General features: G+C 35.2%; 1 protein-coding gene across 1 annotated transcript in view; it reads left to right on the top strand.

The window, feature by feature from the left end:
- CFAP47 (cilia and flagella associated protein 47) overlaps nucleotides 1–25,608 on the top strand; it is a 544,336-nt gene that overhangs the window by 123,436 nt on the left and 395,292 nt on the right. Inside the window, exons 25-27 of the mRNA XM_047716464.1 lie at nucleotides 8,438–8,532; nucleotides 14,230–14,389; nucleotides 23,653–23,848. Coding sequence (XP_047572420.1) covers nucleotides 8,438–8,532; nucleotides 14,230–14,389; nucleotides 23,653–23,848 — 451 coding nt within the window. The remainder of the gene's footprint in view (nucleotides 1–8,437; nucleotides 8,533–14,229; nucleotides 14,390–23,652; nucleotides 23,849–25,608) is intronic.

Raw genomic sequence — 25,608 nt, 5'->3', positions numbered from 1 at the left:
GCACCTAGTAAGAGAAGCCTCATTAAAGTGGCATACAATATGGAGATTTATTTCGTCCTGTTTAAAATACAGAACTAAGAATCCCGCAGCTGGTAAGGAGAATCCATGGTTTTCCCCCTTGTCTTAAAATAATCATTTTAAGGAAAAAAATTATTGTCTAATTTTGTTTTCTGAATTAGGTAAATTACTTACGTGAAAAATAAAATTTACTTACTTGACAAATAAAAATTAATGTATCATCATTATGGAAAATTAGAAGATGTGAGAAACATAGAAATGTCACCTGGAATGCAAATATGTAGAGCATACTGTTATTGATATCTTTGTATCTTACTCTTTTGTTCTATGCTTTTATTAGTTATTTTTTTTAACATAGTTGTGATCTTACTGCCTGTGTTCGGTTGAAATCTCTTCACTTTTAATAGAAACTTTTACTTGGATATTATAGACTCTTAATTATGTAAATTGACACTGATAACTATTATAGATTATTTTATTCAATAAGTGTCTTTTATATATTACTTAAGCATAATCATAAGGATTTAGGTTTTTTCTTTTATTTTCTTACTCATAAATATTGTAGTATTGAACATTTTTGTGTATAATAATTTTTCCCTGTTTAGATTTTCTTAAAAGTGAGACTCTCTGAATTGGCTTCATTCCTTCTCTCTCTCCCTCCCTCCCTCCCTCCCTTTGCCCCTTTCCCCCTCCTCCAGTGAGCACACACTCAGGCTCTCTCTCTCTCTTTCAAAAAAAAAAATGTATGTACATGTTAAAGCTCTTGATACGTTTTGCAAAAGAGCTTTTGTAAAGAGTTATGCTGTTTTACCTCTCCTTCAGTATAAACTCTAACCAGCATTGAATTAAAGAAATTGGATGTTTTTCTATGTGATTAAAAGTACATCATTTCAATTTCTTTGATTACTTATGAGGATTAAAATTTTTCTATCTTTGCTAGTAATAATATATTTCATATGTAAATTATCTGCTCATGAATTTTAATTTTATCACTGTGGTGTATTTGTCTGATGTCAGTGATTTCCTTATTTATTTATATTAAATTTTTTCATCTTTACTGTGAATTTTTTCTAAGATTCATTGCTTGGCATTAGTTTTATTTGTTGTTCAATAAACACTTTATAGTGAAATTTAGCTATCATTTCCTCTGTGATTTCTAACATTGTTTTAAAGATTAGACCATCTTCCCTATCTTAGGATTTGGTATATATGTAATTCTGATTTTTTTTCCCTAAATTTTTAATAACTTCATTTTATTTTATTTTATTATTTTTTTAAAGATTTTATTTATTTATTTGACAGAGAGAGACGTAGTGAGAGTGAACACACAAGTAGGCAGAGTGGGAGATGGAGAAGCAGGCTTCCCACTGAGCAGGGAGCCCGATGTGGGGCTCAATCCCAGGACCCCGAGCCCAAGGCAGATGTTTAATGACTGAGATACCCAGGTGCCCCCTTTTTTCTATTTTTAATGGTTTAAAATTCATTCAGCATTTTCTATACTTAGTTAATTTGTAAAAAAACAATATTGCTGTATTTCCAGAAAGTATTGGAATGTCAAAGCAAACTTCACTTTATTACATAATTTATTGACCCCAAAGTTTACTAATGATTCAAATGATATGAGTATAGTCAGGCAGACATGTAACATTTCTTCCTATAGAAGTTGGCATCTATCAGACACAGCTTCCAAATTGTCCTTTTCTCCCTCCTTAAGAGCCTTTTGCCTTTGAATTAACATGTAACTTTTGGATGTCATTTTTAGAAACTTGTTCCCAAAGGAAGCTGTTTTTGTTTGGAGCTTCCCATTTTTGTACTTTCAATAAGTTACCTAAGTAGGAAGTATCTAAGTGAGGAATTTTCATTCTCCTACCAGCAGTGCCTCATAAATCCATAAATTCTAGATACTCTTGAATGGCCGTTTGGACAGGTAATGTATGTCAGGGTTTGTTTTGTATTGTTTTTTTTTTTAATAGTCCACTGGTGAATTCCACTTTTATGTTTGCAAGGACGCTTGGTCAAGTCCATTATTCCCTGACCTACCCCCTCAATAGAAGGATGATAGCTCAGTAGAAGGCTCACAAGCTTTCTGTTATCTCTCTTCTCCCAACTTACATGTATATATTTTAAAATTAAAATAATGCTAACACAGAATTGGAATCTATTATCTCCTTCTCAGGGCTTATCCTGCATCCCAGAGGCAGTAACATTTTTCATTAATTATCTAATGAGAACACTTACTTAATGACAAGCATCTTCACTCACTTGAAACATTAACTCCTGTTATCCATTTTATAATGTAATTATAGTTTAAATTTCAATTAAAATTTTTATCAGAGATTTGTTATAACAATATATTGTTCATTGTTAAGCCAAGTAGTATAACTGCGTAGTTACTTTATTTACTTTCCTTTAACTTTTTTTTTTTTATTACTGGAGTTATTAATTACTCAATTGTCCTTAGATATTTGACTAAATCCTCCCATGCCACAAATCTCTCCTTTATATTATGCTTGTCTGGACAATGTTCCACATAGTCTAGTCTGTCACATAATAATGTCATTATCTACTTATTCTCTTGAAGTAATCTTCCTGGAGCACAGCAACCTCCTGCTTCAACATGGACTAGATACTTTCCCTGCAGCAGAACTTTTGTCTAAGATTTCCTTTCACTATAATTGTAGGGATTTAAAAAAAAACTCTTTTCTGTTTTGAATCTCTTGTTTTTTCAATCTCTTGCCTTCCTCTTTCTTGGTTTACTGCATTGTTTAGGTAGATTATATCTTCCAGGGGCTTCTAAAGAAAGGGCATAAGGGATCTAATTTTTGAGAATTTCCATGTCTGAAAATATCATTGTTTTTCCTTTCACACTTGAATGATAATTTGGTTTAGAATAAAATTCTGTTATTTCACACTGATAATTTTAGTGTGAATCTCTTGTTGTATGTTCTTGTGGAACTTTTCAATAGAAATTCATGTCCTCCGGTTCTATAAAGTTTTCATAAACTATTTCCTTGAAAAGTTCTTCCCACCATTTTCTGTATTTCTTTCTTTAAGGCTTTATTGGTTGTGTTTTGTACATCTTGGAATATGTTATATATTTTAATTATCTTATATTTTCTCTCCTCTTGTCCTTTCCCTTATTTCTTTGTTGTAGTTCTCAGGATATTTTTCTAACTTGATTATGTCTTGAGAAATTATTTTGGCAATTTTAAACTAATGAGAGTTAACTTTTTTCTGATTGTTTCATTACCTATAGACTTCTGAAAGATAAAAACAACAGTTTTTATCTCTACTTGTATTATGATGATTTTTTTGACATTTTCTTCTGTTGCTACATTGTCTCATTTTTTTGCTGAATTATTTCTCCTTCATTTCTTCTTCATGTGCATGAGTTCCTTAAATGTTTGTTGATTTTTGCCTTTTCTCTCATGATATTAGTGGATCTCACAATGCTGTCTTCATTACCAACTATTATATCATTTCCTGACTATCTGGATCCTAGTGAATGTTTAAGGAGGTCAGAATGTTAGTCTGTAAGACTTTAATCTGAGCAGTTCAGTTTTTTTTTGGAAAATATTTCTTCAAATTAAAAGGATAATAGGTTAATATATCAACAATATGTATGCATATTTGATAAAGAGATGAAATGGAGCAATTCCTTGAAAGACAAAATCTGTCAAAACTTACACAAGAAGAAATAGTCTGGATAAGCCTCAGTATGTTAAAGAAATTGAATCAGTAATTCATAACCTTCAAAAAAACAGAAGGCACCAGGCCCAGATGGGTTCATTGGTCGACTCTATCAAACATTTAGAGAAGGGGCGCCTGGGTGGCTCAGTGGGTTAAAGCCTCTGCCTTCGGCTCAGGTCATGATCCCAGGTCCTGGGATGGAGCCCTCCATCAGAGAGCCTGCTTCCTCCTCTTTCTCTCTCTCTGCCTGCCTCTCTGCCTAGTTATGATCTCTGTCTGTCAAATAAATAAATAAAATCTTAAAAAAAAAATTTAGAGAAGAAGTCATACCAATTCTCTACAATCTCTTTCAGAAGATAGAAACAGAAAGAATATGTTCTAACTCATTCCAACTCATTTTGAGGGCAATAGTACTCTAATACCAAACCAGACAAAGGCAATACAAGAATAGAAAATGGCATACCAATCTCTTCTCAGCATAGATACAAAAGTCCTTAACAAAATATTAGCAAATCAAATCCAACAACATGTAAAAAGAATTATGCACCATGACCAAGTGAAATTTATCCCATGTGTGCAAGGTTGGTTTACATTCAGAAATCAATGCATTCCATTATATGAACAGGACAGAGGAAAAAAAATCACATGACCATATCAGTAGATTCAGGGGAGATAAAACATTGTATAAAATCTAATACCCATTCATGAAAACAACTTAGTAAATGAGGACTGGAGGAGAACTTTCTCAACTTGATTAAAAAAATGTATACAAATACTCTGCAGCTATTATCATTCTTAGTGATGAGAAACTCATAGCTTTCTCATTAAAGTCAGAAACCAGGCTAAGATGTCCCTAGCTAATGCAATAGGACACAAAGAGGAATCAACAGATACACAGATTAGGAAAGATGAACAACTCTGAATTCATTGATGACATGATCATTTATGTAGAAAACCCGAAAGAATTAGTTAAGATAAACACTTATGGAAATAATAAGCTAATATAGCAAGGTTGCAGGATACAAACTTAGTGTACATAGTCAGTTTTTCTCCCATATACAAGCAATGAATAAATGGAATTTGAAATTAAATACAAAATACAATTTATATTATCACTCAACCAAAAATGGAATACTTAAGTATATTGACAAGTATTGACAAGATCTATTTAGAGGAGGTGGTGAAATGAAAGGGTGCCTGGCAGACTTTCGCCTGTCTCCCTGAGCCCTTCCTGAGACCTCAGTGGAGTCTTCTGTGCCATCTTGTTGCCAGCACTACTGGGTGATGAAACTAAAACAAGGTGTACTTTGTCTGGATTGTGGTTGATTCAGCTATATATCCCCTCAACCACCTCTCACCAAAATGACTAGTAGAAGGAGGAACACCCAACAGAAGAAAAATTCAGAGACTGTGGACATAAACAGTATCTCGGAAAGAGAATTCAAAATAACAATTATCCAGGCAATGGCCAGGTTGGAGAAGACCATTAGTGGCAACATAGAATCTCTAAGGGCAGAAGTGAGGGCTGATCTGGCAGTACTAAAAAATGCTATCAATGAGATCCGATCTAATCTAAATACTCTAACAGCTAGGGTAACGGAAGCAGATGATCGAATTAGTGAATTAGAAGACAAACTGATAGAAAAGAAGGATCAGGAGTAGGCCTGGAACAAACAGCTTAGAAGCCATGAAAACAGAATTAGGGAAATAAATGATGCCATGAAATGTTCCAGTGTCAGAATTATTGGGATCCCTGAGAGGGTGGAGAAAGAGAGAAGACTAGAAGATATAGGTGAACAAATTTTAGATGAAAATTTCCCCAATCTGGAGAATGGAACAAGTGTTTGTGTCCTAGAGGCAGAAAGGACACCCATCCCCAAGATCAACAAGTCTAGAAAGACCTCCAGACACTTAATTATGAAATTCACAAATCAGAATTTCAGACAGGAGGTCTTAAGGACAGCTTGGGGGAAGAGATCCTTTTTGTACAGAGGAATGACCATCAGAATAACTTCAAACCTGTCCACAGAAACCTGCAAGCCAGAAAGGACCGGCAAGACATATCCAGGGCAATAAATGAGAAGAACATGCAGCCAAGAATACTTTATTCAGCAAGGCTGACACTCAGAATGGATGGAAAGATAAAGAGCTTCCAAGACTGGCAAGGTTTAAAAGAGTATGTATGTGACCACCAAGTCGGTACTAAAAGAAATATTAAGTGGGGGTTCTATAAAAGAAGAAAGAACCAAAGAGTGACATAGAACAGAAATTTACAGAGACAATTTATAGAAACAAGGACTTCACAGGCAACATGATGTCAATAAAAACGTATTTTTCAATAATCACTGTTAGTGTGAATGGCTTAAATGCTCCCATAAAATGGCACAGGATTGCAGACTGGATAAAACGACAGGACCCGTCCATATGCTGTCTACAAAAGAAACATTTGGAACCTAAAAATACATGCAGACTGAAAGTGAAGGGATGGAGAAACATCTTTCATGCCAATGGGCCTCAAAAGAAAGCTGGGATAGTGATTCTCATATCAGATAAATTAGATTTTAAGCTAAAGACTGTAGTCGGACATATAGAAGTACATTACCTCATTGAGGTACCACCTTACACCATTTAGAATGGCCAAAATCAACAGGCAGGAAACAAGTGTTGGAGAGGATGTGGAGAAAGGGGAACCCTCTTACACTGTTGGTGGGAATGCAAGTTGGTGCAGCCACTTTGGAAAACAATGTGGAGATTCCTTAAGAAATTAAAAATAGAGCTATGCTATAACCCTGCAATTGCACTACTGGGTATATACCCCAAAGATACAGATGTAGTGAAAAGAAGGGCCATCTGTACCCCAATGTTCATAGCAGCAATGGCCACAATTGCCAAACTGTGGAAAGAACCAAGATGCCCTTCAATACACCAATGGATAAAGAACATATGATCCATATATACAATGGAATATTATGCCTCCATCAGAAAGAATGAATACTCAACTTTTATATTAACATGGATGGGTCTGGAGGAGAGTATGCTGAGTAAAATATGTCAAGCAGAGAAAATTAATTATCACATGGTTTCACTTACTTGTGGAGCATAAGGAATAACATGGAGGACATTAGGAGGAGGAAAGGAAAAGTGAATTGGGGGAAATCAGAGGGGAAGATGAACAATGAGAGACTGTGGACTCTGAGAAACAAACAGAGTTTTGGAGGGAAGGGGTTAGGGTGTTGGGTGAGCTTGGTGGTGGGTATTAAGGGGCTCATATATTACATAGAGCACTGGGTGTGGTGCATAAACAATGAGTTTTGGAACACTGAAAAAATAAAATTAGTTTAAAAGAATATAGATAAAAAGATCTATTTAAGGAAGGATGTCAAATGATGAAATTTATCTGATGAAAGATATCAAAGAAGAATTAAATAAAGGGAGTGGTATTCGATGTTCATGCATAGGAAGTCTAAATATTGTTAAGATGGCACTTCTTCCCAACTTGATCTAGAGATTCAGTGCAATCTCAGTCAGAATCCCAGAATATTATTTTATAGGTATTGCCAAATTGAGAGAAGTTTATATGGAAAGGGAAAAGACACACAATAGCCAACACACTACTGAAGGAGAACAACAAAATTGGAGGACTGACACTATCCAACTTCAAGACGTTCTACAAAAGTGCAATAATCATGAGACTTTGGTATTGACAGAAATATAGACAAATAGGTAAGTGGAATAGAAAAGAGAGCCCAGAAATAGACCAACATAAATGTAGTCAACTGATCTTTGACATGTGATTAGAGGCAGTAATGCTCAGAGAAGGTAGTTTTTTTCAAAAAATACTGCTGAACAACTGAATATGACAAGCAAAGATATGAATCTAGATACAGACTTTACACTCCTCACAAAAATTAACTTAAAATGGCTCATAGAACTAAATGTAAAATGCAGAATTAACAAAACTTTTGGGAGATAACAGAAGGTAAAATCTACAGGACTTGAGTTTGGTAATGACATTTTAGATATAATAACAGAGGCAAGACCTGTGAAAGAAGGACTGAGAAGCTGCAGTTCATTAAAATTAAAAATTTCTGGGGCGCCTGGGTGGCTCAGTGGGTTAAGCCGCTGCCTTCGGCTCAGGTCATGATCCCAAGTCCTGGGTTCAAGCCCCGCATTGGGCTTTCCGCTCAGCAGGGAGCCTGCTTCCTCCTCTCTCTCTGCCTGCCTCTCTGCCTGCTTGTGATTTCTCTCTGTCAAATAAATAAATAAAATCTTTAGAAAAAAAAAATTAAAAATTTCTGCTCTGCAAAAGACACTGTCAAAAGACCAAAAAGGCAGACCACTTACTGGGAGAAAATATTTGCAAAAGGCAGTTTCTTTTCACTTCTGTGCTTCTGCATTTGTCAGCTCTATTATAAAGATCATTTTAACTATGTTTACTTTAATTCTGAGCTCAATATTTAATGTATTTTATGCTCTTAATATCTCAAGGGTAATTTTTTTATTGTACTTGTAATTAGTTACCATTGAAATACAAAACTGGAATTTTATAGATGTGATAAACCATGATATTTTATAAATGTTTTAAAGTATGGCTTTGTTTTCTCTCTGGTTACATAAAAATAAAAAATAATTTTATTATTTCTTATTTTGTATTGAAAAGTATAGTAATAATTATCTATAAGCTAATATCTCTTGCAATTTTATCAGTATATTTACTTTCCTCTCGTAGTATTACAAGCACCATTGAGATTATCCAACACTGATTTTATATTTGAAATGCCATTGCATATTTTGGATTCTAATAACAAGGTCACAAAAACTCAGGTATGTATAAAGAATTGATGCAGTTTACAACCTTTTTTTTAAAATTATGGTTTTTAGTTTACTGAGTTGATTATTCTGAAGCACGTATTGTAGGAATACTTTGTTTTAGAGAACTTATACATATAATATTTCTCAGAAGTAATTATCAAAGTATACAAATACTCATTTTTATATATACATTTTTATATATACATATATTTAATAGGATTATTCAAAATATTTTAAATAGAATTAAGTTACTAGTATCTTCTTATATAAATAGAAGCTATGATTAAATTAATGTGAAGTATGTTCCATTCAGGTAAGGAAATGTGGTGAAAGGTAATAAAAATTGGAAAGATCCAGGTATATAATAAAGTGACTTCTATAAAAATCTAGTCTTTTTTCTTACTAGATATCTCTGTGTCTCTCCTAATTATGAATCCACCTAGAAGAAAAAAAAAAAGACATGCATAAAGGAAGCTCATGCATACATATTAGAAATTTGTATTTATAGTAACTCTTTATTATGTTATATATTGTCTTTCCTACAATTAATTCTGAACCTCTGTAGCTTTGAAGAAAATTGCATGGCAAAAATATTTAACATTGCATGTGTCAAATAATAGCAGAGTCCTAAATGAAATTATAGTTAGAGAAGAATTGAGGATCTCTTCTGAAATTAACATGTGACTGTTTCAAGTATAAAATATCAGTAAAACGGGGGCACCTGGGTGGCTCAGTGGGTTAAGCCGCTGCCTTCGGCTCAGGTCATGGTCTCAGGGTCCTGGGATCGAGCCCCGCATCGGGCTCTCTGCTCAGCAGGGAGCCTGCTTCCTCCTCTCTCTCTGCCTGCCTCTCTGCCTGCTTGTGATCTCTCTGTCAAATAAATAAATAAAGTCTTTAAAAAAAAATATATCAGTAAAACTTCTGACTCTAACATAACTCCAAGGATGCAAAAGACTTTGTATGTGGGGCTAGAAAGGAAGCTTTAGTGAGCTGAACTGGATTGAATCCAAAGGAAAAGCAGTCCCTTTTTAATGTGAGATTATTTTATATCATTGAAATTTTATTCATTTGGCATAATGAAAGACAATCTAGACAAGAGCCTTCTCTCTTGAGTGGCAAAAGAGTCGCATTGGCCCCACAGAGAAAGAAATGTGTCTATGATGCACTACTTGAATTTGCCATGGATGATATTTATATAGTCATAATAAAATATATAATAGAAGTCTTAATATTTTATGGGGCAAAATTAAAATTTGATCATATATATTACATGTGAAATGACAGGTGTGTGATAGGTACAATGTGTATGTGAAGATTAAGTTGACAGAAGGGTTGGGAATGGTAGAAGAAAGTGAAGTAAAATTCATTTTACCTAGTGGGTAATTAAAGGAGATTATCTAAAGTTGACAGAAGAACTAGCGTGAATAGTGAATAGCATGAATTCTTGTATTATAGAATATACTTTTCTGATGTGTCATGTGTTGGAGATGATGGACCCTGATAAAGAGAAATGATGCTAGATTATCTAGGTGGTCCCAGTTGAACTACACAAGTGGTTAAAACCAGAGAAACTTTCCTGTGCTCAGAAGGAAATGTGATGACAGAAGAAGGGTAGAGAGATGTGATGTTGTTGTATTTGAAGATAGTGGAAGGAATCCACCAGCCAATGAATGTGTTTGCCTTCTAGAAACTGGGAATAGCAAGGAAATAGTCTTTTCTAGAGCCCTCCAGAAACTATCATAGTTCCTTCTAACACCTTGATCCTAGTCCAGTGATGTGCCTTTTGAACTTATAACCTACAAGGCTGTAATTTTATAAATTTGTGTTCATTTAAACTATTAAGTTTGTGGTAATTTAAGGTAGCAATAAAAAAAAAAACTAAAGTAGACCATATCAACATTGTATTTAGAATCAGGGTATAACTAGAGAAAATCCAACATTTAGCTAAAATTAGTTGCTTCAGGGATGCAGATCTCTTGATGAGGAGTTGAGTGGGTCATCTGTTTTTTGTTTGCTTATCTTTTTGGGACAGCTGTTCTCTTTTTTTAAACAAGCATTTTTGAATTATTTGTGTAAGGTGTGTACATGTATCATTTTGATGAAGGTATTTTAAAACTACTATACGTACTAAACAATGTTTCCTTATAGATGACTGTATCAGTTTTGTTCTTGGGATAGGATTGGAAAGTGGATAGTATTTTTAGAGATCTAACATTTCCTCATTTCAGAATGAGTAAAATGAGGCATTCAGATGACTAGTACATCTCCATTTTCTGTTTTAAAAGGTGTTTTTTTTTTCTTTATAAGATGCAAATATTAGACTTAAATAGATGTTTACGTACTGAGAGACTTTGGGAATAAAATTGACTCATTTTAAAATCCTGAAAATTTTAAATCAATCATACTTTAGATAGACATGAAGTACACTATTTTGTTGTGTTGCCAGTTGTATGGATAATTCTATACTTTTCAAATTTTGAAGAGTAAAGCTAAAACAATACCTAGTTGAGGGTTTTATTTTAATAGTATGTTGTACTGGAGAGACAAGTCTGCACACAAGTCCTGCATATAGCTCCCAGATTTACCAGAACATTACAAACATAGTGCAAAGAGTTTATGTATATTCTTTACACGACTTTCCCTATTATTAACACCTATACAGCATAGAATATTTTTCAGACCTAAGAAATTAACATTAGAACAAAATTATTAATTAGACCATAGATTGTATTTGTGTTTCACCTGTTTTTCAGTAATGTCCTTTTACTGTTTCAGGGTTCAATTAAGGGTATCATGTTTCATTTAGTTTCCTCTGATATGTGACAGGCTCTCAGTCTTGCTCATTTTTTAATGACTTTGTCATATTTTAAGAGTACTGTTTTGGTACTGTTTCAGAATGTTCTTTAATTTTCACTTGTCTGATTTTTTTCCACCTGATTCAGCTTCATTCTTATTTTTCATGGGTTTTGGGGCAGAATGTAACAGACGTGAATTGTCTTTTTTGTCACATCATGTGAAGGGAGTACATGATATCAGCATAACTTATCACTGATGATATATGTCAGGAGAACTGAAAAAAAGTTATATAAACGGTTTCTGTTTTTTCACACTCTGCATTTTATTTTATTTATTTATTTATAAAAGATTTTATTTATTTATTTAACACAGAGAGAGATCACAGGTAGGCAGAGAGGCAGGCAGAGAGAGAGAGAGGGGGAAGCAGGCTTCTCGCTGAGCAGAAAGCCCGATGCAGGGCTCAATCCCAGGACCCTGAGATCATGACCTGAGCCAAAGGCAGAGGCTTAACCCACTAAGCCACTCAGGTGCCCCCCACACTCTGCATTTTAGAAGTGAGTTGTCAATTTCACCCCACACTCAAGGTGTTGGGGGTCAAGCTGTACCTTCTGGAGGGGGGATTTATATATATTATTTGGAATTTGTCTGTAAGGAAAATTTATTTATTTTGTTAGTTATTTTATTACTTAATATGCCAGTGTCACCTCACAAATATTTATACATTCAGTTATAATCAATATTACATTATTTATTTTGTTATTAAATTTTGTTATTAAATTGTTTTTGTTTTTGTTATTTTGTTATATTTTGTTATTAAATGTTCCAGCTCTGGCCATTTGGAATTCTTTTAGATTGGTCTTTTGACATGCTTCCATCATTATGATTTTTTTTAAAAAATATTTTATTTATTTGTTGAGAGAGAAAGCATGCACACAAGCAGGGGGAGCAGCAGGCAGAGGGAGAAGCAGGCTCCCTGCTCAGGAAGGAGCTGGATATGGGACTAGATCCCAGGCCCCTGGAATCATGACCTGAGCTGAAGGCAGACGTTTAACCGACTGAGCCACCCAGGCATCCCCCATCATTATGATTTTTAAGCATTCTCATACTTTCTGGTGCTAAAAAATGGTCCATGTTTATCTTTTATTTTTTTCTAGCTCTAGAATCAATATTTTCTCCAGCAAACCCCACTGCCATTTATGGAAGAATGGCATTTAGAAACCAAGATCTGTACACTAGGTATGCTAACTGCTACTGGGGTGTCACATGTTCTAAGTCCTTTTTGCAAATAGAATCAGGAAATATTTGTATACTAACTTGTAAATACAAATATATCTATAATTTATCTATCATTCTATTGTTATCATCCATCTATTTAGCTAGCTAGCTAAGATGAATTCAAACTGGTATTTCTGAATCTAATCTACTCTAACACAAAGTTTATTCCAGTCTTTCTTCCTTGCTCATTTTTAACTACTTTCTCTGACAATAAGAAATGTGGCTCTCTTATTCATAATGTATTTGCTTACTTTTTAACTGTAGTGTACTAGTAAGGAAGTTTCAGAATTTTTAACCTGTAGTTAGAATTGCTAGCATATTTACCAACATATTTACCAATAGTGTTTATAAAGAGTATTTTTTTTGTCCTTAACTTTATAGTTTCCATTCAAAACATAGTTTTTCTGTTACTTAAGCCATTCCTCCTCACCCCCACTAACTTTGGTGATACTATTTCATACATCTGTAATATAGTGTGTTGAATTCTACAATCCATCCTGGCATTCTCAACATCTTGTTTGATTGTTTTTAATTTACATACATTCAAATCCATTCTTAGTAGTATACAGTTCTATGGGCTTTGAAAAATACATAGAATAATTTGTCTACCACTTCAATACAGTACAGAACAGTTTCATGACACTGCAAATTCTCAGTGTAACCCCTTTGTAGTAAGCTGTTACTCCTTCTACCAATACTTGGCAACCACTGATTCGTTTTTTTCCATCCACGTAATTTTGCATTTCCAGATTGACAGGTAATTTAATGATACAAAATTTAGCCATTTGGGTCTGGCATCTTTCACTTAGCAGGATATATTTAATATTCACTTATGTTTTTGTTGAATTAATACTTCATTTACTTCATCACTGAATTTTAGCCCATTGTATGGAATGTTTATCCATTCATTATTTAAAGGAAATCTTGGGGTTTCTTCCTCCATTGTTTTGTAATGAACAAAGCTATTATAAACACTAACATACAGATTTTTATGTGAACATCAGTTTTCACTTCACTTAAGTAAATACTTAGGGGGGCGCCTGGGTGGTTCAGTGGGTTAAGGCCTCTGCCTTCGGCTCACGTCATGATCTCAGGGTCTTGGGATCGAGCCCCACATCGGGCTCTCTGCTCAGTGGGGAGCCTGCTTTCTCCTCTCTCTCTCTCTGCCTGCCTCTCTGCCTACTTGTGATCTGTCTGTCAAATAAATAAATAAAATCTTTAAAAAAAAAAAGTAAATACTTAGGGGTGGTAATACTGCGTCATATGGTAGTCATATGTTTAACATTACAAGAAACTACTGAACTGTCTTCCAAAGTGACTATACCATTTTACAGTCTCACAACCATGAATGAGGATTGCAGCTTCTCTCTATCCTTGCTAGCTAGCATAGCTATGTTGATGTTTTTATTTTACCCCACTGTCCTTTGTGTATTTTTCATAGTTGTTAATATGCAGTGAACACACTTGCATACTACTTTTTTGCCTAACATCACTTTTAAAATGATCTCTCCATGAATTCCACTTTTAATCATTTGATTTTGTACATAGATTCTTCAAGTTGGCATGGTAAAAGAAGCTAAATTTTATATTGCATATTATAATTTTCATAAATGTCTTAGTTATTTTGTTTGTAAACAGGATCTTGTCTTACATAATACTTCAAAACAAGATGTGGAATGGACTTTGGATATTAGTGGCACTGGGAAACTTTTCAAAGATGGCATATTCAAGATTAGTGTGCTGAGTGGGATTCTGCAACCACATGAAGAATGTAATATTTCTATAAGTTTCTGCCCAAGTAAGTACTTTTTTCCTGCATTTGTTATAGATATTTCAATTTGTCCCTCACATATTATTTAATTTTACCATGTACACAAAAGTTTAGGTTATTTTTTTATGTGTTCTTGAAATAGTTCTAAGAAGTTTCATACTAGAATTTTGTGGTCACCATCCCCAAAAATTACTCCCAGTGATCCTCACCTCTTGGTATTCATGCCCTTATAGAGTCCCCTCCCACATCACATAAGACTGATATATTACCCATGGGATATTCCAGATGTGGTGGTTTGTGACTTGCAGTGTAGGTCAGAAAAGGCATTGCCACATCTAGCTTGTACTCTTGGATTACTTGCTGTGGGGGAATCTGGTCAGCATGTCTATTTATCTATATGTCCACTTCTTTACTGGTGTTTTTTAATTAAACAACTTTATTGTACCTTTTTGTAATTGGTGTGACAAATTTTCTGTCATTACAAATCTGTTACAAAAATTCTTGGCCATTCTTGCACGTTTACTTTTCTAAATGAACTATACATTATTTTTTTCCTGTTTCTAGAAAAAGGCATTCAATTGAGTTTTTCCCTTCAATGAATACCATGTTTTTCTAGTAATGAAAGTTTATTTTATATGCATCATTATTGTGAATGAGATTTTTCAAGTTACTCTTTTTAATTAGCTATCTATCTATCTATCTATATATATATATATATATATATATAAAAGAATGTATTTGTAGTTTATCTGGCTCTTGGCTCCTATACTGAACTTCTGTGGTTTAATCTGGAAGTTTTTCAAAGATTATTCTCTTTGTTTTCTAAGTAAATAGTTTTAAAATCTAAAATCATAGTAACTAATGAATTTGTTTCTTTATTGACAATATCTCTTCCTCTGCCTTATTCTCCTTCTGAATCTGTTAATATATTGTTGTTATAGTACATTTATATTACAGTTGCATTACAGTTGTTTTTTGTAATCTACCTGAACCTGTTACTACGATGGCAGTTTGTTAAAACTTTTTCCATTCCAATAGTTTTGCTTTTAAATGTTATAAAAAGTTTACGTCTTATATATCTTTTATAAATAAGTATATACATTTAAAATAATGTTCTTTTTTCTACTAAATGCTATTTGCTTGAATGCTGTTTATGTGACACATTGTCACTTTGTCTTCCTTTTGTCAGCCTTTGGTTGATACTTCATTTTATTTTCAGTCTGTGTCTTTTAAATTTAAGACCAGTATTAGAAAGCAAAAGACATATATGTTATATAAAAAAATAAAAAATTATATTAAAAAAAAAAGAAAGTAAAGGACGTTGCCTTTCTTCCTGAGCAAGACTGAAATGTGATTCTTAGGAAGGGAATTTAATTTATTCGTATTTTGTGTTACATATTCATTTTTAGGCAGTTTCATTTTACATTTCCTTTGTATTTTTTATTATTTTTCATAACTTTTATGTATTGATCTAATTTTTGTTTTATTTACCATACATCTTATTTCTCTTCTCTATGTTATCTTGAAACCTTTGAAAACAATGCCTCTTTGGATAACATATTTTCCTATCAGTTATATGATGGAACAATATCCGTGAACTTGTCCACCAACGAAATTATAGTATGGGTTTATTTCTTACTCAGGAAATTGTTGAAATACTTTGGAATTTTATTTCTGGTTTGTGTTTATACACTAGTTAGTGTTTATACACTAACTGTATCATTCCATTCCTCCCACTGCTTCATCAGTGGGCTGGAGTCTTCTCCATCTCTAAGGCATTGAGGTAACAGGTGGCAAGGCAAGACTCGCAGATCAAAGCCGACAGATTGGATAACAGTGCTGGCTTCTTCAGAATCAAACAGCTGAATGGAGAAAGGAGTCTTCGGGGAGTTGGAGTTGAGTTATAGGGGTTTTCTGAGTTGGAACCAGGGTAACATCACCTTGATGTTTTGGTCACCCTCATTTATTTTCTTCTAGTGTGGATAATTTTTACTTTTCCTGGCTCATATGGCACTGAATACCGCCCTCATAACTTTGCCTTAGTAGTTCTTTCCAATCAAGTATGCATCTATTTTTTGGTTTTCTCAGTTGTTTTTATTGTTCATTAAAATGGGAATACTACTGGAAGAGGAAGAAGAAGATGCCTTCTATTTTGCCTTAAATTCTTATGTTTTAGATGAGATACTATAAAGATAAAATTCACACTTAGAAGTGATTATTTTTGAAAGTGTCTTTTTAATTACAACTTTATTGAAATCTGATTCACAGACCATTAAATACATTTTTTTAAGTGTACAGTGTACTAGTTTTTAGGGTAGTCACAGTTGGGCAACCATCACCACAGCCTAATTTTAAAAACATATTCATTGCCTGTGAAGGAAAGCCCATTCCCATTGGTAGTCACGCCCTATGTCCCATTCAGCCACTGCTGACTACTATTTGCAGTCTCTAGGAATATGATTACTGTGGACATTTCATATGAATAGAATCATACAGTGTGTGTCCTCTCGTGATTGGCTTCCTTCACACTGCATAATAATTTCAAGGTTCATCCATGTTGTAGCATCAGTCAATACTTAGTTCCTTTCTACTACCAGTAATTGTAAGGATATATCACATGTTCTCTGTGCATAGACATTCACTGTCTATTCAGTTGATGGACATTTGGATCATTTCTACTTTTTGACTCTTATGAAAGTAACAGCTATGAATATTCATGTACAGTTCTGTGAGGCTACATGTTTTCCTTTATTTGGTTATATATCATAGAGTGGTATTGTTGGGTCATAGGATAATTTGATGTTTATTATATCTTTTTAAATATTTTATTTATTTATTTTTGCAAGAGAGAGCGAGCAAGCATGAGTGGGATGGGGGCAGAGGGAGAGGCAAACTCTCCACTGAGCAGGGTGTTTGATACAGGACTCTCTCCCAGCACCCTAAGATCATGACCTGAGCCGAAGGCAGGCACTTAACTGACTGAGCCACCGAGGCGCCACTTGATGTTTAACATTTTAAGAAAGTGCCAAACTGTTTCACAAAGTAACTATAACAATTTAAAATCTTATCAGCAGTAAATGAGGGTTCCAGTTTCTCTACATCTTGCTAACTCTTTTTGTAATTTTTAAAATTCTAGCTATCCTAGGGAATATGAAGTAGTAGGTCATTGTAGTTACTCTTTGCATTTCCCTGATGACTAAAGATGTTGAGTACCTTTATATGTGCTTATTGTCAGTTTGTACGTCATCTTTGGAGAAAGGTCTGTTTGAATCATTTGTTGATTTTAAAATTTGGCTGTCTTTTTATTTTTGAGTTTTCATAGTTCTTCATGTAGTCTGAATAAAATTATTTTATTACATATGCAATTTGAAAATATTTCACTCTGAGATCTCTCTTTTCAACTAATGGAAGATAGCTCAATTTTGATGAAGTCTAATTTATCCAATTCTTCTTTTGTTACTTTGACTTTTCAGAGTTTTTTATATATATATATATATGTTTATATACATATATATACATATATATGTATATATTTATATGTATATACATATATATATTTATATATTTATATACATATATAAACATATATAAAACATATATATGTTTATATATGTGTATATATATATATTTTTTTTAGATTTTATTTATTTATTAGAGAGAGAGCATGAAGAGGGGGAGGGGTAGAGGGGGAGGGAAAAGCACATTCCCCGCTGAGCAGGGAGCCTGATGCGGGGTTTGATTCCAGGACCTTGAGATCATGACCTGTGCCAAAGTCAGATTTCTTAACAACTTAACTACCCATGGACCCCTTCAGCATTATATCTATGAAAATGTTACATAACCTGAGGTCATGGTGAATTATTCTGATGTTTCCTCCTAAAGTCATGTAATTTTATCTCTTACATTTAAGTCTATAGCTTATTTTGAGTTTTTTTTTTAATGCAGTGTAAGGTAGGACTCCATCCTCATTCTTTTGCACAGGTATATTTCCTTGTCCCAGTGTCATTTATTGAAAAGAATATTGTTTCCTCATTGAATTGTCTTGGTACCCTTATTCAAAAATCAATTGGCCATAAACAGAAGTGTTCATTTCTTTTACCATTGCCTTAGAGAATGTCTTGGGAAGTATTCATGTTCATACATATTAACAGAAAGATATTTATATAACGATAGATATTAATTCTTCTCAAAATGTTTAGTAGACTTCACCAATGAGTACATTTGGGTTTTGGCTGTTATATGTGAAAAGTTTTTTGATTGCTGCTTCAGTTCACTGAAATGTTTACATGTTTAGATTAATTTTTTAAATTAAATTTTTAATTAAAAATTTAAAACTGAATTTTGGATGTTTTGGCCCTTATTTCTTCAAGCAGTGTTTCCCCCTCTCCATCTCTTCTCCATCCCAGGGGTTCTTATTTTGCATATATTAGTGTTCTTCATGATGCCCTATAGATTTCTGAGGCTCTGTTTATTTTTCATTCTTTTTTCTTTCTTTTTTGGAAAACAAGTTTATTAACGTGTCTATTTCATGTATACATGTATAGTTCATGTATACATGGGAGATAACTCAGGGGAAAATGAATAAGTCTCAGAGACTTATTCTTATTCTCAGAGGTGGCTTAGAATTCAGGCTTAAATACCATCTTCAGCTAAAGATAAATCAAAGCCTTTTTTCTTTCTATTCCTTAGACTGAATAAATTCAACTGACATTTTTTCATTTTGGCTGAATCTTTGTTTAGCTAGTTCAAATCTGTTAAATCCCTCTAGTGAATTTTTCATTTTTCATTTCAGTCGTCGTTATTTTTCAATTCTATAACACACACACACACACACACACACACACACACATTTTTTAGGTATATTCATATGTATATATGTCCAATGCTTGAACTTTCTCAGGGAGTTTCTGTTGACAAATTTTGGTGTGTGTGTATGGATCATTTATTATTAACTTAGGATTTTTTTCAGTTATATTAGTGAGATCTTGACATTGTTCTTTGGGCTATCCTGTAGCCTAAATGTAGCATCTGCCATTTTCTTCTAGCAGGCATTAGAAACAGATTATACTTTGCTTCTGTCCTTTTCTTTCCTTGTAATCTGACTGTGATAAGCCTCTTATCCCAAGCCATGGTCCGGGGGGCTTTATGTCTCATTCTTTTTTTTTTTTTTCTTTGCCTTATAGATGCATCCTTTGCCATAAATATCACCTAAAGTAGGGTAGATCTACGTTACTCCACAGGGCTAGACCACCAAGCAAGGCTGCCTTACACTGTCAGAGTTTTAGTGAGGTGGTTTTTACTTTTCACTTCCCCTTTCTTATCTCTTCCTTGGACTGCCACAAGGATGGTGGCTGGGGCTGTGATAGAATATGTGACCCATACTGAGCTCAAAGCAAATCTCCAATCCCATCTGAATCCAAACCACTGTTCTTGAATCTAATTTGGGTGGTTAGACTCTCACTTTCCTTGAATAAGATTGTTCTCAGTTCTCATGTAAATAGCCTCAGGGTTTCACAACCCAGGGGGCACATTCCCAACTTGAGAATCCCTGCTGCATTAAAAAAATAGTTTTTCTGGTAATGAGCTTCAGGAAGTGAGAGTATTGACAACCAACTTCTTTAAGCAGACTGAAACAAAGGAACAGCAGGAAGATGCTTGGAAACACATCTTTTTCTCCTTTTTGAGGAACTCTATACTGGTATTTGTCATTAATTTAAAGCATCTGCTTCAATACCTTTATAGTTTATATGCCATAACTAAAGAATCACACCAAATGCCATTTCCAGACTATTTTTTTTCTATTTAAAAGGGTGTTATAATAGCTTACCTGTCATTCTTCTTAATTATTCTTGCTTAAAAAGCAACATCAGAATTTCAGTCTCTGGTATGCTGTTTGGGCCTATCCAGATTCCCATTACTGGCTTTTTCCATCCATCTCTCAGTTGTGGGTATTGGCTTCTGACAGGTTATATCTGTCCCTTTCTCTAGAAGGTTCCCCTTGACAGAAGGAAGTTGCTCCATGCAGGTGTCTAGGAGGGTAAGCTTTACCAGCTCTACTACCTCAGCTGGCCCAACTACCTCTCCCTCAGCTGGGCCAACCTCTGGTGACTTCCCATCCCATAGCTGCCTGTGGGATCAGTCTGAATCTGGATTTTAAAACCACTACTTTTCATATCTTCTTGCCCTCCTCTGTTTTGCTTCTGCCTTTACTTACAGGTTCTTCCTGAGGGCATGCCCTCTGTAAATCACTTGCCTGAGAATCTTTGGGATGGTACTGTTTTACATATCTAGAACAAATGTGGCAATCGCAAGAAAATACCAAGAACTAGCAATGTTATCAACGGAAAAGGCATGATAAGAACCTATTATGGCTTTTATGCTTTTTAGAGTTCATTCAGCTGTATATTTTCTCAGTAATATGCTATTAGCACTGTGTTGCCTTAGCTCAGTGTCCTGGTACATCTATTAGCATGACATCTTTTTTTTTTTTTCAGTGAGGCATTTTATGATCATTTTAGTTTTATGTGCAAGAAATAGTACGTAGAGTACTGTGATTGATAGATTTGAAAAATGTTTCATCTTTTATTATCTCTGTTTAGAACTCTGAAAATATAATAGAAAAATCACATATACTCCTCATTCTGAAGCTTATTTTGTAAAAGTAATTAGGTTTCATTATGTATTTCTTTGTATTTCTTCTCAGTTTCTATTATGTAGTCCTGAAAGAAATTATAGGAAAGCCAGTCTAGCTAAAGCCACCATATGTATTTCTGTATAGAGCTTCTCCTTTACGCTTATATCAACATTTTTATCTAGATGAAGTAAAATAGATAATCTAGGAGGAAATAATTAGTATTTCCATTTGGCTTTTCCTTCAGTATGGAGCTTAGCCTAAGCAGTCAAGTCTATGAGTTGCCCTCTTAGGATTTCAACCTTATTCTTAAGAAAAACATGTCTGTAACACATTTATATAACTTACATCTCAGATGAGAGAGAAGACCCACCTGAGCTTAGAAAAATATGTTACTGAATCTCTAGTAGTCTTAGGTTACACAGGGAATGCCCTTCTCCATGACCCCAGAAACATTTACCAGGTGTGAAATCCAGAAATATATATAAGCTCAAAATTGCCCATTCAAAATTCAGAATTCAGTAAGTCCTAATTAAAACCTTGCCTAGGGGCGCCTGGGTGGCTCAGCAGGTTAAAGCCTCTGCCTTCGGCTCAGGTCATGATCCCAGGGTCCTGGGATGGAGCTCTGAGTCAGGCTCTCTGCTCAGCAGGGAGTCTGCTTCCTCCCCTCTCTCTCTCTCTGCCTGCCTCTCTGGCTACTTGTGATCTCTGTCTGTCAAATAAATAAATAAAATCTTAAAAAACAACAACAACAACAAAAAAAAACCCCTTGCCTAACTTCAGAAGTAATGAACTTGACTTTCATTCCCCCCAAATAATTTTTACAATATCAGATTTATTAAATGAAGCCATCATTTTGATGAAGTTTTAGAACATAGATGAGGTTCGGTGGGGTGAGGTCCGGAGCCAATGACCAAGAAAGAATTCTTGAGACATCTTTGGTGCAAAATGGTGGTTCATTAAAGCACAGGGACAGGACCCCTGGGGAGGAAGAGCTGCTGCCCTGGGGTTGTGAGGGATGGCAGGTTATATACCCTGGGGTTGGGGGAAGTAAGGAAAAGGGAGGTTTCAATAGAACTTTCATATGCTAAAGAGGACCTACAAAGATACCTGATACCAGAGGCCTTGCCATTGCCAAGGTTGTTTTGCCCTCTAGCAAGGTATTAACATTAAGATGGGTGGGAGATTCCTAAAGAATGTCACCTATGTCCCACCCAGGAGTGGGGGTGGGGGGGAGGTTGCAAGGTGTCAGCATTTTGCTTTGTCCTCAGCAAGACTTCTGTTCCCTCATCAATTTCTCTATAGATTTACAGGCTTGGGTTTTTTGTTTGTTTGTTTGTTTTTTATTTACAGTGTTTTTAAACTCAAAAATTCTACTATAATTCATTTTCTCAGCTCAGGATATGGATATAGTCTCTCATGTTTTCACATAGTTTTTCCAGTGCTCATCTGTCATTGTTAGTAGGATGTAATTAATTCACTTCCTTCTCCAGCCACCTCTCCTCACACTGTATGAACAAGTAAAAGACTGATTGGACCAAGTGAAGGCAGCCAGCACAGAGAAATCTAGTGGGTATGATTAGTTCGCTGATTCCATTGTTTTTGTGTATGGTTCACAATGTGTCACCATCGAACATGCATCATAGAGAACTCATCATATGCTCTCGTGATACTGTTGGTGGCCCTGATCTGTGCCAGGTCATTCCAGTGTCCTGTTTTTGAATTCTAAGATTACCTTGAGTTTATACTCACCAAAACATATTTTCCTCTCTAGGAGACATTGTTTGGCATTTGAGTCTAAGAGGGCATTGGCAGCTTGCTGGGATGGGACCTGTTGTCTGGGACTAGCCTGCATCCCCACATGCTGAGCCCTTTTCTCCAACACAGACTACCTTTCCTCATAGTGAGTTGCCACATGGGAATTTCCTTTTTCCTTTTTTTTTTTTTTAAAGATTTTATTTATTTATTTGACAGACAGAGATCACAGTAGGCAGAGAGGCAGGCAGAGAGAGAGGAAGGGAAGCAGGCTCCCTGCTGAGCAGAGAGCCTGATGTGGGGTGGATCCTAGAACCCTGGGATCATGACCTGAGCTGGAGGCAGAGGCTTTAACCCACTGAGCCACCCAGGCGCCCCTTCCTGTCTTTCTCTACCAGGTGAAATTAGCCAGCTGGTCAACCCTGGTAGCTTTCCATAAACTTAAAAATCTGGGAGGAACAACATTTCTTTCTTCTCGGCACACCCATTTCTCAGTACTAGTCCCCTGAAATCCTTGTGGCAACTATCTGACCTCATGTTCACACTGCATATGGTAAAGGGATGGGCAGCTCCTGTTAAGGCACAGAAAACAATAAAAAAAAAAAAAGAAGTCCTGTTCCACTGTTTCTTCCAGGTATAGGTATTTTCCAATAATAATGAAATTTGCTTTAAGGATACCTGCTCTATTTATAGGCATAGTGCACTTTAGAATATTTTTGATTCAGTGACACTTCGTTACATGTTTTAAGTTCTGTGGCAGGATAATTCCAGTTTCTGGGTAATCTATCTTCCGCTGAGCTGTAACTTCATAGCACATTTTGATATTTAATAAGGTTTAAACTAAGTACATGTTTTTTGTATATGTGAAAAAATCTAAGATACTTTTAAAATTGTTTTTTATTAGATCATCCTAGTAAATACACAGCTGATATTCCCATTCATCTAAATGATAATCCAGTTTGCTATCGAATGTTATGTTTGGTCGGAGAGGTGAAATCACCCATGTTGTTGTTTGACCCTCCATTCATATTTTTCACTCCTGTTCCTCTGGGTGTAACAACTGTGATGGATATCAACATTTTACCTCAAAACTATTTCAGGTAAATGCTTAATGTGAATTTACCACATTTTGATTATGTGCTTTTCTGTTTGTTTCTTTGTTATGTGAGTTTTTAGCAATGACTTGTTTCTATAGTTGGAATGAACTGTTAGAATATTTAACTGTTGGGGCGCCTGGGTGGCTCAGTGGGTTAAAGCCTCTGCCTTCGACTCACGTCATGATCCCAAGGTCCTGGGATCGAGCCCCGCATCGGGCTCTCGGCTCAGCGGGGAGCCTGCTTCCTCCTCTCTCTCTCTCTGCCTGCCTCTCTGCCTACTGGTGATCTCTGTCTGTCAAATAAATAAATAAAATTTAAAAAAAAAGAATATTTAACTGTTCATTTAACTTAAAAATTCTTAAACCCCACTTAATTATTTCACAATTAGTCATTTTATTTTCTTGTAAAAAATTTTGATACATCTCTCTTTGTGGTACAAAAAGCAAGCTTCCTATTTCTGTGTGACAAACTACCACAAACTTAGTGCCATAAAACATCAGTTTGTTCTCTCATCGTTTCTTTGGGTCAGGAGTCCAGGTTCGTTTAGCTGCATCCACTGCTTATGGTCTCAGTAGGCAAAAGTCAAGATGCAGACTATAGCAACTGTCTGATCTGAGGCTCAGTCCTCCTGCAGTCTTTCTGGTTGTTGGCAGGACTGATACATTTACTTGTAGAACTAGGGTATCATTTTCTTGCTCGCTGTTGGCTGAGACCACTCTCAGCTCTTAGAGACAACCCTCAAATCCTAACCATGTCATTCCTCCACCCATCATGGGACTTTACTCATTGGAAGCCAGAAGTGTACCATCTGTCAGACTTCTCTGACCTCCAGCCCTTCTTTTAAAATCTTACCTAATTAGGTCTAATCCACCCATGATGATCTCCCTTTTGCTTTACTTGAATTCATTTAACTTGGGATATCAATTACATATGGAAAGTCCCTTTACCATGGCGGTATAACATAGCTGATTCACCAAAGTAGTATCATATTTACACATTCTGCCACCCAAGGGGTGAGAATTATGCAGTTTGTGTGTACATTAAGGCTCTTGGGAACAATCTCAGAGTTCTGCCTATCACATGTACATAGTATAGCAGAATGCAGTCTGTTTTCATTTTTAAAAAAATTTATCAACAGCCCAAACCCTAATAACATATTGCCCTAGATACATTATGTACCCTTGCATTACAAAACAAGTAAATTATGTGTGTGTTTAATTAATTAGGTAATTAATTAATTACTGGCATCTGAGGAATATGGGGAGGTTTCCAAAGGGTTCAAATCAAACTAGACCAAATCAGTACACACTTATAAGCAGAAACCAGAGTAGGAGTGGTGTGCTATAATAATCTGCGAAATGTAGGCTTGTTCTTAAAACCTGAGGCAACTTCTTCGAGGTAAGAAAACGATCTCAAATTCCTGGGTTAATCCAGTGACACTGGAGGAGGCTAAAATAGTTCATGTGAGTAAATCCTTCCACCTTTCAGAAGAAGCAAGCAAATCTTTTCTAGACCAGTGGTTCTTTTTTTTTTTTTTTTAAGATTTTATTTATTTATTTGACAGAGAGAGATCACAAGTAGATGGAGAGGCAGGCAGAGAGAGAGAGAGAGAGGGAAGCAGGATCTCTGCCGAGCAGAGAACCCGATGCGGGACTCGATTCCAGGACCCTGAGATCATGACCTGAGCCGAAGGCAGCGGCTTAACCCACTGAGCCACCCAGGCGCCCTAGACCAGTGGTTCTTAAGTGTTGGTGTATATCAGC

Source organism: Lutra lutra, chromosome X (genome assembly GCF_902655055.1).
Source record: "Lutra lutra chromosome X, mLutLut1.2, whole genome shotgun sequence".
Lineage (NCBI taxonomy): Eukaryota > Metazoa > Chordata > Mammalia > Carnivora > Mustelidae > Lutra > Lutra lutra.
The sequence above is the reverse complement of the archived record's forward strand: the minus strand, read 5'-3'. Positions and strand labels throughout refer to the sequence as shown.